The sequence below is a fragment of the Octopus sinensis genome, linkage group LG2, assembly GCF_006345805.1.
Source record: "Octopus sinensis linkage group LG2, ASM634580v1, whole genome shotgun sequence".
In the NCBI taxonomy this organism is placed as follows: Eukaryota; Metazoa; Mollusca; class Cephalopoda; order Octopoda; family Octopodidae; genus Octopus; species Octopus sinensis.
Genome location: NC_042998.1, coordinates 6,333,262 through 6,348,598, shown reverse-complemented (window position 1 = coordinate 6,348,598; position 15,337 = coordinate 6,333,262). Strand labels below are relative to the sequence as shown.

General features: G+C 36.2%; 1 protein-coding gene across 2 annotated transcripts in view; it reads left to right on the top strand.

The window, feature by feature from the left end:
* Positions 1 to 15,337, top strand: part of LOC115232078 (probable ATP-dependent RNA helicase DDX49) — a 700,146-nt gene that overhangs the window by 189,907 nt on the left and 494,902 nt on the right. For both annotated transcript variants that reach the window (XM_036511346.1, XM_029801952.2), the window contains one exon: positions 46 to 167. In XM_036511346.1, coding sequence (XP_036367239.1) covers positions 46 to 167 — 122 coding nt within the window. The remainder of the gene's footprint in view (positions 1 to 45; positions 168 to 15,337) is intronic.

Here is a 15,337-nt window from a genome sequence, read left to right as displayed (position 1 = left end):
CTAATTAATTGCCACAACTAATTATTGTCTTTTTATAATTTATAGATATGATCGATCAGGGCTTGAAACTTACTGATCTACCTCACATAGTCGTTACAACACCAGGACGACTTGCTGACCATTTGGAGAGCTGTGATACATTTAATTTCAATCAGCTGAGATTTCTGGTAAGACAGTTAATTACTTTGTTTTCTAGTCCTGTTTGTTGATTGTGATTTACTGTAAACATTAAATTAACCCTTTCATTACTGTATTTTTTTTTAGATGCTGTGTGTTTCTTTCAGTTACTTTAAATATAACAAAGAATTTAGTAGAATAACTTGGTTATCATTCAGCTAGTGTTATGAACATAAATTGTGAGTAAGGTTTGGTTGAAGATTTTAATTCAAAACTTATGAAAACAAGACATTTGTACTCAGAGCCAGAGCCGGTTTCAGCCGGGTTGGTAACGAAAGGGTTAACATTGCTTGGGGTTAGCATAAGCTGGAAACTAAATAAAATCTGTTTACTTCCTCTGACATTTGCCCTCCTTCTGGAAATTGGTTCTTTATATTCTGTATGGAGTCGAAACTGACACCCTGGCATAGTCCTCCAGGTTATTGGGGGTAATGAAACCATCAAACCCTAACAAAAATGGGACCTTGTTCAACCCTTTTGTTTGCCCCTTTTGTTACCATATTTCTTTTAAAATACACAGTCTTAGTTTTATTTAGTTTTGAGAAAAATTAAGAATTTATTAAAATAACCATGTCCTTATTAAGCTGTTGTTTAGAACATAAAACACGTGAAATTTTGATGGAAATTTTTGGTTTAAATAATTTTAACCCCTTTGTTAACTATGTTCCTTTTGAAATACACAGTCTTTGTTTCAATTAGTTTTGAAAATAATGAAGTAATTTTGTCACCATAAAGCTAGTGTTCAGAATAGAAACTGATATGAAAATCTAATGGAAGGTTTTGGTAAAGATAATTGTAACCATTTAACATTCAGATTACTTTGTCAAATGTAATGTTTATCTAGTTACACTATCTTGAATTACTAATGTATTGTCTCATAGCTTTGAAATTTCAGTGATGCGATTGTTTACTTTTAGAATGATATTGTAGTGTAGATGTGAGAGGCTGAATCTTTCTGGTTTGAACACAAAAGAGGAAGAATATTTGGGCTTTATATGGCCGGATTAACCCTTTCGTTACTGTATTTATTTTGAGATGCTGTGTTTTTCTTTCAATTACTTTAAACATAACAAAGAATTTAGTAAAATAACTTAGTTATCATTCAGCTAGTGTTAGGAACATAAATTGTGACAAAGGTTTGGTGGAAGATTTTCATTCAGAACTTATGAAAACAAGACATTTGTACTACAGAGCCAGAGCCGGTTTCAGCCAGGTTGGTATCAAAAGGGTTAAATGCTAAAAGGTTAAAACAGATTTCATGACATAGAACCATAAGCTACTTAATCTCCTGTAAAGTCCAGATTTGTTATTGCAAACTAATGTGACCCTGTTAATGATACTTGGCAGTAAAGCATGAAATGGAGCTGCGATCTTTATAAAATATATAAAAGTTTATATAAATTATAAAATGTGGTTTTTAAGTGGAAGGTTAAGTATTGACAGTTGTACTGTTTACCAGATAAGTTTCATGGACTAATGTTTAATCAGTTAATGTCAACTGTCAGTTTGACTAGAATACTTTTATGTTTAATCAAACTCTAATTAACCTTTTAGCATTCGGATTTCTCTCTTCACTCTTTTACTCTTTTACTTGTTTCAGTCATTTGACTGCGGCCATGCTGGAGCACCGCCTTTAGTCGAGCAACTCGACCCCAGGACTTATTCTTTGTAAGCCCAGTACTTATTCTATCGGTCTCTTTTGCTGAACCGCTAAGTAAAGGGGACATAAACACACCAGCATCGGTTCTCAAGCAATGCTAGGGGGACAAACACACACACGCATATATATACACATATATACGACGGGCTTCTTTCAGTTTCCGTCTACCAAATCCACTCACAAGGCTTTGGTCGGCCCGAGGCTATAGTAGAAGACACTTGCCCAAGATGCCACGCAGTGGGACTGAACCCGGTACCATGTGGTTGGTAAAAAAGCTACTTACCACACAGCCACTCCTGTGCCGGTCAAATGCAAAACTTCTTTATTCATGTTGTTTTCAATTAATCATTCATTATCTCGTAACTTCCAGATTTCGGATGATATGATTGTTTAGTTTCAGAATGCCATCATAGGGTAGGTGTGAGAGGCCAGACCTTGGTGTTTCGGATATAAAATGTGTAGAATATTTGGGCAAGATTTGGTTTGTTTTAAATGTTAAAAAAGTTAAAAGATCAGTGCTTGAAATATAATCAAGAGAATGGTTAGAGAAAGATTTTCTGGGAACATAAAACCTGTGTTTCAGAAAAGAACAGCAAGAAATAGAAGCATAATATATAAGCAGGCATGGCTGTGTGGTAAGAAGCTTGCTTCCCAACCACATGGTTCTGGGTTCAGTCCCACTGTGTGGCACTTTGGGCAAATGTCTTGTACTGTAGCTCCAGGCTGACCAAAGCCTTGTGAGTGGGTTTAGTAGATGGAATTTCAAAGAACCCTGTTGTATATATATATATATATATATATATATATATGTATTTACAATGTATATGTCTGTGATTGTCCTCCTGTCACCACTTGAAAACCGGTGCTGTTTTGTTTACATCCCCATAACTTAGCAGTTTGGCAAAAGAGACTATTACGATAAGTACCAGGCTTAAAGAAATAAGTCCTGGGGGTTGATTTTTCCGACTAAAATGCCCCCCAAACTGACACTCCAGTATGGCCGAAGTCAATTGACTGAAACAAATAAAAGAATACGTCTGAACTCCGAATAGATTGGTAAACAGCAAGAAGAAGAAGAATAAACCCTGCAATAGAAGTGAAAATCAATTTACCTTTCTGTAGAAACTATAGTATCATCAAAAGTTGGTAAATATCCTGATGGAAAACATCCAATTAACTGGTCTGGTTTTGTCATTAAAGGTAATTACTTTATGTTGGATGCTCATCAGGTGAAAAACCAATCAAAAAGGCAGAAACACATTTGGCACTAATAACAAAGTGTTATGAAATATGTGACTGTTTTGTGTCATGTGAAATAATTTGTTAAAACTTAATGCTGTAGATTCAGTTTGGTGAATATCCATTTTTCGGTAAAATTTTGTTCATATTTAAGTATTTGGCATTTTAATCAGCTGATTCTCATGTATTGTGAAACTGAGAATACTTTGAATTAAATATATATATATGGCCGATGCCAGCGCCGCCTCCACTGGCTTCCGTGCCGGTGGCACGTAAAACACACCAATCTTACCGTACAACAGGCACCCATGCCAACCCCCTTGCTTGCGAAGACATGTTGGGGCAAGCGAAATCGAAATCGAATTGAACCAGCCAGGATCCCTGGTCTGGTGGTACGTAAAGAGCACCATCCGACTCGTGGCCGATGCCAGCACCGCCTCGTCTGGCTTCCGTGCCGGTGGCACATAAAATACACCAATCCGACCGTGGCCGTTGCCAGCCTCGCCTGGCACCTGTGCAGGTGGCACGTAAAAAGCACCCACTACACTCACGGAGTGGTTGGCGTTAGGAAGGGCATCCAGCTGTAGAAACACTGCCAGATAAGACTGGAGCCTGGTGCAGCCTTCTGGCTTCCCAGATCCCCAGTCGAACCGTCCAACCCATGCTAGCATGGAGAACGGACGTTAAACGATGATGATGATGATGATGAAAGTAACAAACTGAGGAAAAGAGTCCCTTCAAAGGGGTGTGTTAAACATCCACTTCACTGGTACGTCAGTTGGATACCATATAAATGTGTGTGTAATGCAATTACGGAGATAAATTAAATTGAGAGAAAATTTGAGAATCCAATAATTCATTTATATTATATTACAATATTACATAATATACTATGAATATAATGTAACATAATATTATATAAACAAATATTGTAATATTATAATATGATATAATATATTATTGGATTGTCAATAGAATCTTTCTATTTAATTTATCTTATATTTATGTATATATTTATTTATTTAATTATATAGTTATAATTTTCTTACGAAATGCACAACGTAAATGTACTCAAGTCGAACCTGAGGCATTAGATAAATACTGTGGATAGAATGGAAAATATTCAAATCAGGCAGACTATGATTAACACATACATATATGTATTTAGTTAACCCTTTCATTACCGTATTTACTTTGAGATGCTCTGTGTTTCATTCAATTAATTTAAATATAACAAAGAATTTAGTAAAATAACTTAGTTATGATTAAGCTAGTGTTAGGAACATAAATTGTGACTGAAGGTTTGGTGGAAGATTTTAATTCAAAACTTATGAAAACAAGACATTTGTACTACAGAGCCAGAGGCGGTTTCAGCCAAGTTGGTATCGGAAGGGTTAAGATAACATAAGGAATGCCTAAACTGAAACATATATTGATATAAAATATATATAGAAATATAAAAAATATATGAATACTAAACATATACATGGACATGTAGGTATATAGATATATAAACATAGTAATAACAGAATATAGATAAAAATGATAGTGGAATATAGATTCAAAACGTTTTTAAAAAAATATTACTTTATCATATTTCAAATTTAAAAAAAACATTTTGTATCCATATACTACTATCATTTTTATCTATATTCTATTATTCCTATGATTATATATCTATATACCTATACGTCCATGTATATTTTTAGCATTCATATATTTTTATATTGTTATATATTTAATATACCAAATTATATTTCAGTTCGGGCAATCCTTATTTTATCTTAACTAAACCCGTATATTTATGTACTAATCGTAGTCTGCGATTCTATTCTATCCACTATATATATATAAATACATGTATACACACACACACCTATGTAGATAAATGAGTGTGTGTGTTTGTTTCCTATGACTTGCTTGACAACCAGTGCTGGTCTATTTACATCCCCAAAGCTTAGTGGTTCAGAAAAGATTAAACACCAGAGTTAAATTAAAAGAAAAAAAAATTTGATTTGTTTGACTCTGCCTTTCCAGGTGGTGCCCCAGCATGGTCACAGCCCAGTAACCGGAACAAGTAAAAGATAAAAGATACCTAAATACAATTTCGATACAATTTAAAATAACTGATGTGTTATTAAATTGACATAGCATATTTTATTTTATTTTATTTTATTTTATTTTATTTTATTTCTAAGTTTCAATTTTTCCTACATTCTATTCTGTTTCTTTGTTATTTACAATTCTGTGCAGTTTTGCATTCTGTGATAACATTTGTCATAATTATGAAAATATTTATTTTCCTCTTGTAAATACATTTTCTCTTTCAGAACAAAATCAATTTCTCTCCCAAAATGTGTTTAGTTTAACTTGAAAACGTTTTCGATGTTATTTTCTTTCTTTTCTTAAATCGGTCATCTTCCTGAAAAATTTATTTCTCTTTACTAAATTTCTTTAATAACTTTTAATTACTTCTCTCAGAGTTTAGAATGTGGATGGAGTAATTCAAAGTGCATACATAAAATATATGTTTTTTACATGTTTCTTTCCATCATGCATGGGGAGAGAGAATTTATTATTTGTTTCAGTTAAAATATTGGGTTGCCTGGAAAGTTTGTGCCAATTTTTAAAGGAAAGAAAAAAAATAAATAAATACTTGCCAATACATTTTTAATCCACCAAATATGAACCATTTCGTTGCACAATGTGTCTCCATCTTTCCTTTAACTTGAAAATACCCCCTTCCCAGAATTGAGGTGGTTTCATGGCAAAGAATTCATCAAGGTATCTTTTTACATCATCCAAGGAATTAAAATTTTTACCGTTAAGACTATTCTGCAGAGACCCGAATAAGAGGAAATCCGAAGGAGCAATATCTGGTGAATATGGAGGGTGGGTGGGGTAACACATCCCAGCCGAGCTGGAGCAACTTTTGTCTGACTCCCAAAGCATCAAGTGCCAAAATTGAACTTTCTTATTTTCCATCTTAAAGGGTTACAGAATTAACACAGGTTTTAGAAAGATAGACCTTTTTCCACAAAAAGATAGCTTAAACTGTGCTCTAGATGGAGGTGTAGTCAAATCCTATTTTATGGACTCAACCATGTTCTAAAATAAGTCGAACGGTAAGCTACTATAAATCGGCATGAACTTTCCAGACAACCCAATACTTGTTTATATAGCCTGATGCCCTTCCTGACCAAGTAATTGTGAATTAAGAAATGCAGCTTCAATGAAGTGAACAGACCGATGTATGTATGTAATGTGTATATTATCACCATCCAACTTCTCTTTCCCCTGCTGCGTTGGTTGGACTGTTTAACAGAAGCTGGTGACTAAGAGCACTGCTTCAAGTGCTACTGTTAGTTTTGGCATTGTTTCTATGGCTGGATGTCCTTCCTAATGCCAACTACTTCACAGATTGTACTGGGCACTTTTTTACATGGCACCAGTGAGATCACCAGGTAACTTGTAACATAGCAACTCATCTGAGAGGGGAGTGGCACTAAGGGAGGTGGCTTTGTGCCAGGTGATGAAAGGGCTAAAGTATGGGTGTTTTCTTGTAGAGGAGAGACTGAAAGAGAGTGAGAGAGAGAGAGAGAGAGAGAGAGAGAGAGAGAAGATGGTGGTGAGGTACCAAGGAATATCGGTAAGTTACAAAGAGGGGATTGTAAGTAGAGTTGTACAGATGATTGGAAAAGGGTGAGTAAGCAGGGGTTCAGGAAACTGGAAAAGGGGATTGAGGTACAGGAGAAGAGAATGGGAATGCAGTGAGTGGTGAAGATGGTGGTTTATAGGGGAGTGGCAGGATAGCAATGTTGGGAGGGTGGACTAGAGAGATGACAAAATAGTGTTGAGCTGAAGGGGCTGGCAGGTGAGGCACAATAAGCTCGTGTTTGGCTCATTAGGTGATAGGTGATTTAATGTATATATACATATGTGTGTGTATGTATGTATGTATGTATGTATGTATGTATGTATGTGTGTGTGTATATATACATATATATATATCTGTATAAAATTTATGGAGAGTTAGGGCTTCGAATGAATAAATGACACCAGAGGGAACATACAGAGTAAACAGTTGATGAGGACAGGCATTAAGGGCTATTAGGCCAAGATGAGTTTTAATGGTTAATGCCTGGGAATAATTTTGAAAGGATATAGAATAAATAGAAGTGAAAAAAATAGTAGTTGGGCAAAAAATATCAAGAAGCGAGCGAAACACACACACACACACACACACACACAGAGAGAGAGAGAGAGAGAGACAGACAGAGTCTGTCAAATGAAATGTATACACACTTCAGGAAAGGAGAAAAAAAATCTATGTAAATATTTTAATTCAGTGTATATTGCAATTTATTCAGTGTATATTGCATTTTAATAAAACATTGAAACAGGTATTTATATTTAAGGAGCTATTTGTACAAGTTAAGGATTTATACAGATTTTTTTCTTTCCTGAAGTATGTATACATACTTTCGGCAGACTCTGTATATGGAAGCATTTACATGCCTTTTGAGGTTTATGTTTGCAGTTTTACCATTTAAGCATCTATAATCTTTATATATAAAAGTAAGGTTGTGTGTCTGTCTCCTACGATTTAGATTCCTAACTACTCCCACATTTTGCAGTGCAGTTTAACCAAAACCAGGTATCTTATAGTCGTGATTCATATCGAGCCCTTCTGGTTATTAGCACGCTTCTACGATGAGTCTACGATTTAGAAAAAAATTTACCATAATTTTTTTCCATTTTAATGCATTTTTTCGCTATTATATAAGGGAAGTAACTCTCTAAAAATGTCTACGATGAGTCAATGATTTAAAAAAAATTTACCATAATTTTTTTTCCATTTTTAATGCATTTTTTTGCTATATTTTGGCTATAACTCTCTAAAAATGCTTATATAGTTATTTCCCTTACAAACCCGAGCAACGCTGGGCGATACTGCTAGTACTTGCTAAATTATGTGTGTGTGTGTGAAAGTTCAATGGAAATTGAAAATCCCACTCAAAAATTTTTTTCCGTAATGTGTTGCAAGCCATAACTTTCTGCATATTTTGGTTTAAATTCTTTGGAATATATCGTGCCTCTTTGAGTTTTCTTTCCATTTTGTCTTCATTCCCAGCAAACCACAGGTAAACATTCAATGTCAGTGACATCATTTTAAGTACTCGTAACCCGAGAAAACCTTATTTCTAAAACTGTGACCTTTTCATTGATTCAGTTATGAACGTTCAGTTCCTTATCACACATTTTAAAATTGCAAAACCAAATCTGCATTCTTGTATGAAACATATTTCATTCAGTTATAGCTTCTAGTGTCATAGGTGCAACCGCTTACTCTGTTGATAAGAGCTATTATTTTTGATATGTTGAAAGGACATTTTGACATTGGAAAGATTTTTACTGATTTGTTGATGGCAAGTACAATTTGTAACTTAATTAACTAAATTTTCCATTGGTTTTAATTTTATATTGATTTGAATTTTTCGAAAATTCTTCTTCACATAACTACTTGACTTCTCATTTAGATATTGAACTATTTTGTTATTGTATTCTGTAGTTAATGTTGTTCAACCCCTGCTCATCTCTGATTGAGCTGATCAAGGATTGAAGGCTCTCTAGCCATGACCATCTCCTTTTCTATGTTTATGATACATTCCTCATTTTGTCGTTTCTGTTAAGATGGAGTGTGCTTTGAAGGAGCCTTTGGTTGGTACTGTTATTTGGCAGGCAACAAAATACACACACACTTACACACAATCTGTACAAATTCATTCACAAAGCATTAGGCAGTAGCCAAGGTGTTGTGGAGTGGGACTGAACCCAAAGCCATGTGGCTGCAAAGCTAACTTATTAACCACACATGCACAAACACCCATATGCACTCATGTTCTCTCTCTCTCTCCCTCACACACACACACACACACACACACACACACACACAAGACATGCTTCTGTACTGCTTAAGTATACCATATTTCACACCCTAAGCATTGGTCAGCCTGTGGCATTCAGTAGAAGAGACTTGCTCAAGATGGCATTCCATGAAGCTAGAGTCCAAAACCATATAGTTGCAAAGCACATTTCTTAACCACCCAGCCATACATTAAATTAATCTGGTTGATTGAGTGGTGATGCAGATATTGGTACTGTAAAGAATTGAGTTGAAGGGAATCTTACAAGTGATTATTTGGCTTTTGATGAATTTCTATTTTGTCTGTGTTCAGAATTACATCATGTGACGAGTTGATTGTGATTGATATCAGTTCTTGTCTGAAGCTAATTTAGCTGTTGGGAGAAATAAAAAAATGTTTCAATGCTTGCCCTATAACTAAGCAAATGTCTGAAATTATTTATAAATGAGATAAATTTAAATAAAAAACCAGGAAGAAGTTGTAGGAAATAAAATGTAGTTTTTTGCTGTACGACTATTCTGATTATTGAGTAGAGAAGTATTTTTGTTTTCATGTGGCAGAGTTCTGACAGGAAATAGAGAAACAGATTTTCTACTTTACATATTGTAGAGTACTTGAAGATAATATTTTTTATAAGTTAAAAAAAAAAAAAAAAAAAAACGAATTCCATCTAATGCAACTTTCCAATATATTAAAAATTTATAAATATAAGTATTTGAACTACAACAGAAAAAAAAAAAAAAGAAACAGCAAAAAAATTATTTATAGATTTTCAAGAAATTTTGCGTAAATTGCAAAGGACATTACTTAATAAAGAAAGGGAGAAAAAAAAAATCCTAAAAACATTTGAATTGAGTTAACATCCATCAAAAATTTGATGAGATTTGCTGTGACATTAATTGTTATTAAATTTTGTCTCATATAAGAAGAGCTTTATATTATTACCGAATGTATTTTTTTCTGCTTGCTTAATATGTTGGCGATGGATTAATCCACAGAATCTCTCAGTTCATGCATTTGGCAACGGTTGTGGCAGTGCTGTCATCATTGGGTGTTTAGTTTACACCTGCTTTCCGTGCTGCAACGGGGTTTCATGGTTCAATGGCATGAGACGAATCAGGGGACTGCATCATGCTTCAGCATCTTGGTTTTGGCCGGATTTCTACAGCTGGATGCTATCCCTAACATCGACTACTTTACGGAGTGAACCATGTTTTTTTTATTTATTTTACTCTTTTACTTGTTTCAGTCATTTGACTGCGGCCATGCTGGAGCACCACCTTTAGTCGAGCAAATCGACCCCGGGACTTATTCTTTGTAAGCCCAGTACTTATTCTATCGGGGTCTTTTGCCGAACCGCTAAGTTACAGGGACGTAAACACACCATCGGTTGTCAAGCAATGCTAGGGGGGCAAACACAGCCACACAAACACACACATACATACATATATATATATATACATATATACGACAAGCTTCTTTCAGTTTCCGTCTACCAAATCCACTCACAAGGCATTGGTCGGCCTGGGGCTATAGCAGAAGACACTTGCCCAAGATGCCACGCAGTGGGACTGAACCCGGAACCATGTGGCTGGTACGCAAGCTACTTACCACACAGCCACTCCTGCGCCTATTTATTTATTATTTTTTTCTTTTGTGTGAGGTACCAATACTATCCCTCCATGCAGCTTGCTTGAGTAGAGAGCCTTAAGTACCTTCATGAATGAATGCAAAAAAGAAGAGGCAGTGAGATGATGTGAGATGGTTTTATATGATGAGAGGAATGGATTTATTATTATGAGAGGTTGTAACAGGTGATCTTGTTAGAGGGTAGAGTATAGACGAAATAAGATAAAAAGAGAGGGATTAGTATTAGAATTCAATGTGAAAGTACTTCCTTTAACTTTTTGACATTTAATCTGACTATATTGTACCATCTCAAATATTGTACATGTTTTGTGTCCAAAACATCTAGCCTCTAGACAAAAGGAAGAGAAAGATTTGATTTTTTTTTGTGGACTGAGAGGCTGGTTTATTAGAGACCCCCTCCATAAGGTCATTTTTTTTTGAACCATGAAGAGGTAGTGAGGTAATAGGGCCTTACTTCGGTTGAGAGTAAACATGAAAAAATGTTGTCCTATTGTAATCTAGTCTCTGACACCTATCCTACAATGTCATTTTAAAAATAATCACCACATTGAAATCTTAAATCTATGAGTAAATGTCTGACTAATTCAGAACAATATGAGTAAATAAGCATTATATTTGACAGAGTAATCTGAATGCCAAAGGGTTAATTAATTAAACCATCTAATTAGTTTTGAATTACTGCTGGATGAAACCTCATCGATTATTTTAACTGTAGTCCCACTGGACCACACAGCCCATGTTTTGGGTTTTGGGGTGTTCACATAGTTACAAAACTAATTCTGGCCTTTGACACCCAGGTGTAATTTGAACACAGGACACAGAAAATTAGAACAGACACTGCAAGACATCGTGTCTAACTGTATAAAAGTTCTGCCTCTTCATCACCTGTGACTTGTACACTTTTTATGAAGAAAGGTAAAACTGACCTCTGTTGGATTTGAACTGAGACATGCAGATAGCCAAAATGATTCTTTGCAAAGAATTCTATCCAGCAATCTAAATATCCTGCCAATTTGGCCCCTTAATTAATGTATGTGTGAGGCAAGGTTGCAAGGTCTCCACTTAGGTACAGTTGACCAAACTCGATTGTTATTGTGAAACCTTTAAGTTTGGGTTCCAAATGGTGGCTACCATTATTCATTTGACTAGATGCACTAACATTAGAAAAAAACTTTTGTATGATAAACCAAACAAATCATAATATATGTCTGTCTGTCTGTTTGTCTCTCATCATCATCATCATTATTATTATTTAATGCCCGTTTTCCCTGCTGACATGGGTTGAATGATTTGGCAGGAGCTGGTTAGGCAGAAGACTGTACCAGGCTGCACTGTCTGTTTGAGCAAGGTTTTACAGTTGAATACACTTCCTAACACCAACCACCTTACAAGAGCTTATATCAAGTAATGTGTGTGTGTGTGTGTGTGTGTGTGTGTGTCTTTGTCCATTTCATCACCCTTCTGTCCTTCTTTTCTTCTTCGTAGTCCATCATCTCTTGTTCATTTATTCAGAGGTAAATAAACAATGCATTTGATAATAAGAAAATCATTGCGGACAGAGCTTGGATTTCCAAATGTGGTCATCATCATCATCATCATTGTTCGACCGTGGTCGAGACAACGGAATTTACCATGCTACGCCAGACTTCACAGTCCATCATGGCATTACGGAGGTCCTGTTGCTGGATGCCTGTATCCCTGGAGATTACATCAGGGTAGGAGAGTGTGCGCCCTCTGGTATTGCGAGTAGATGGCTTCCAGAGGAGAAGAGTAGAAATTACCTCTTTTTCAGCTCTACAACAATGTCCAGCAAACTGGACTTTCCTACCTTTCAATGTGTTGATAATACAACTCCAAGACTGATTCTCACTCGGGTCGGCTGTATGTGAGGGTAGGCGGTGAGCAAAATGTTTCTTATATAACTTTCTGCTATCTGTTTACTTCTTAATTACTTAGTCAGTAAGGGTGGGTTGGGCTGGGTGAATGGGATATCCATCACTTTTACAGGTCCTACCAACTTGGAGAAGTTTAAATGGATGATTGTATTCAAAGATCTCGAATTAGCATGTGTTGTGTGTGTAGTTGGTTTTCAAACGAAACACCTAGGCTGCAGTTAATGATTCTCTTGCAAGCTCACACTGTGTTTACTAATTCTATTAATTTCACACGGCAAAGACTGTCTAAAAGCTTCCTCTTTCAGGAATTATGGCAAATTTAGTTTGATACGTTCAGTGTTTAATAGGTCACTTTAGTTTAATTGAAACAGAAATTAGCAGCATGCGTGTCGCCTCTGATAAATGCCATAACAATCAGTGTAGACAACTGAAGTGTTTGTGATTTTGTGTGTGTGTGTGTGTGTTGTGTGTGTGTGTGTCTTTGTCCATTTCATCACCCTTCTGTCCTTCTTTTCTTCTTCGTAGTCCATCATCTCTTGTTCATTTATTCAGAGGTAAATAAACAATGCATTTGATAATAAGAAAATCATTGCGGACAGAGCTTGGATTTCCAAATGTGGTCATCATCATCATCATCATTGTTCGACCGTGGTCGAGACAACGGAATTTACCATGCTACGCCAGACTTCACAGTCCATCATGGCATTACGGAGGTCCTGTTGCTGGATGCCTGTATCCCTGGAGATTACATCAGGGTAGGAGAGTGTGCGCCCTCTGGTATTGCGAGTAGATGGCTTCCAGAGGAGAAGAGTAGAAATTACCTCTTTTTCAGCTCTACAACAATGTCCAGCAAACTGGACTTTCCTACCTTTCAATGTGTTGATAATACAACTCCAAGACTGATTCTCACTCGGGTCGGCTGTATGTGAGGGTAGGCGGTGAGCAAAATGTTTCTTATATAACTTTCTGCTATCTGTTTACTTCTTAATTACTTAGTCAGTAAGGGTGGGTTGGGCTGGGTGAATGGGATATCCATCACTTTTACAGGTCCTACCAACTTGGAGAAGTTTAAATGGATGATTGTATTCAAAGATCTCGAATTAGCATGTGTTGTGTGTGTAGTTGGTTTTCAAACGAAACACCTAGGCTGCAGTTAATGATTCTCTTGCAAGCTCACACTGTGTTTACTAATTCTATTAATTTCACACGGCAAAGACTGTCTAAAAGCTTCCTCTTTCAGGAATTATGGCAAATTTAGTTTGATACGTTCAGTGTTTAATAGGTCACTTTAGTTTAATTGAAACAGAAATTAGCAGCATGCGTGTCGCCTCTGATAAATGCCATAACAATCAGTGTAGACAACTGAAGTGTTTGTGATTTTGTGTGTGTGTGTGTGTGTGTGTGTGTGTGTGTGTTGAGATGATTTGCTGAAGTTTTGGAATAATCAGGTGAATGATTAAAAACAAAAACAATTGTCACATTTTGGCTGTCTGTTGCTTGTTTTGTGTAAACTGTATGGCTTCAAATGATCAATCTAGTTCCAAGTGGACGTACATAGATATAGGGAGTCAGGGAGGAACATAACGTAGATGTTTGAATATGTAGCAATTAAGAGAAGAACCATTGTAAACATAGTTTTCACTTGTTTCAACAAATAAATGAGCAGTGAATTTACTTGGTTTTCTGTGTTTTGAAATGTAATGATACTTCACTTACAATCCATGATGGGATTGAGTCACTTGCTTGAGAAATCATCATCATCGTTTAGCGTCCGCTTTCCGTGCTAGCATGGGTTGGATGGTTCGACCGGGGTCTGGGAAGCCAGAAGTCTGCACTAGGCCCAGTCTGATCTGGCAATGTTTCTACGGCTGGATGCGCTTCCTAACGCCAACCACTCCATGAGTGTAGTGGGTGCTTTTTACGTGCCAGACGAGGCTGGCAACGGCCATGGTCGGATGGTGCTTTTTACATGCCACCGGCATGGAAGCCAGTCGGTGCGGCACTGGCAACGGCCACATTCGGATGGTTCTCTTATGTGCCACCAGCACTGGTATCCCAGCTACAATTTCCATTCATGTTGATCGATTTTGATTTTTGATTTTTTGATTTTCACTTGCCTCAACAAGTCAAAAATATGTATCTATACTGTTAATAAATAATAATTATAAACTTTAAGCTTATAAACATTCACTGTGTATTAGCGATAGAAAATGGTTTTATATTAGGGCCTATAAGCCCTCGATGGGGGAAAAATGGGTATTAGTACACAGGGGAATTGAACCCATACATTATTTTCACGATAAACATATACTAAAATGACTGGTATGGGTTCGATTCATATGCATACTGATACCCATTTTTGTCTGTGGAGGGCTTTATGCCCCTATGATAGACTATTTCTCTAGCCAATACAGGCTGAATGCTTATAAGCTTAAAGCTTATAATTACTATTTACAGAATTTGCACTCCTCATCATTTCTTAATTCAATGCATTTAGGTTTAAATAAATGAAACTGAAATCAGTTCATATTCTGTTGCACAAATCTATCTTTTTTTTTCCTTTTACTTGTTTCACTCATTGGACTGCGGTCCTGCTTGGGTCCTGTCTTGAAGGGTTTTGTCAAACAAATCAACGACATATAACCTGTAGGTACTATTCCTTATTGATTGTTTGGCATTGTGGTACCTATTCTTTTCTACTCTAGGCACAAGGCCCGAAATTTTAGCGGAGGGGGCCAGTTGGTTAGATCGACCCCAGTACGAAACTGGTACTTAATTTATCGACCCCG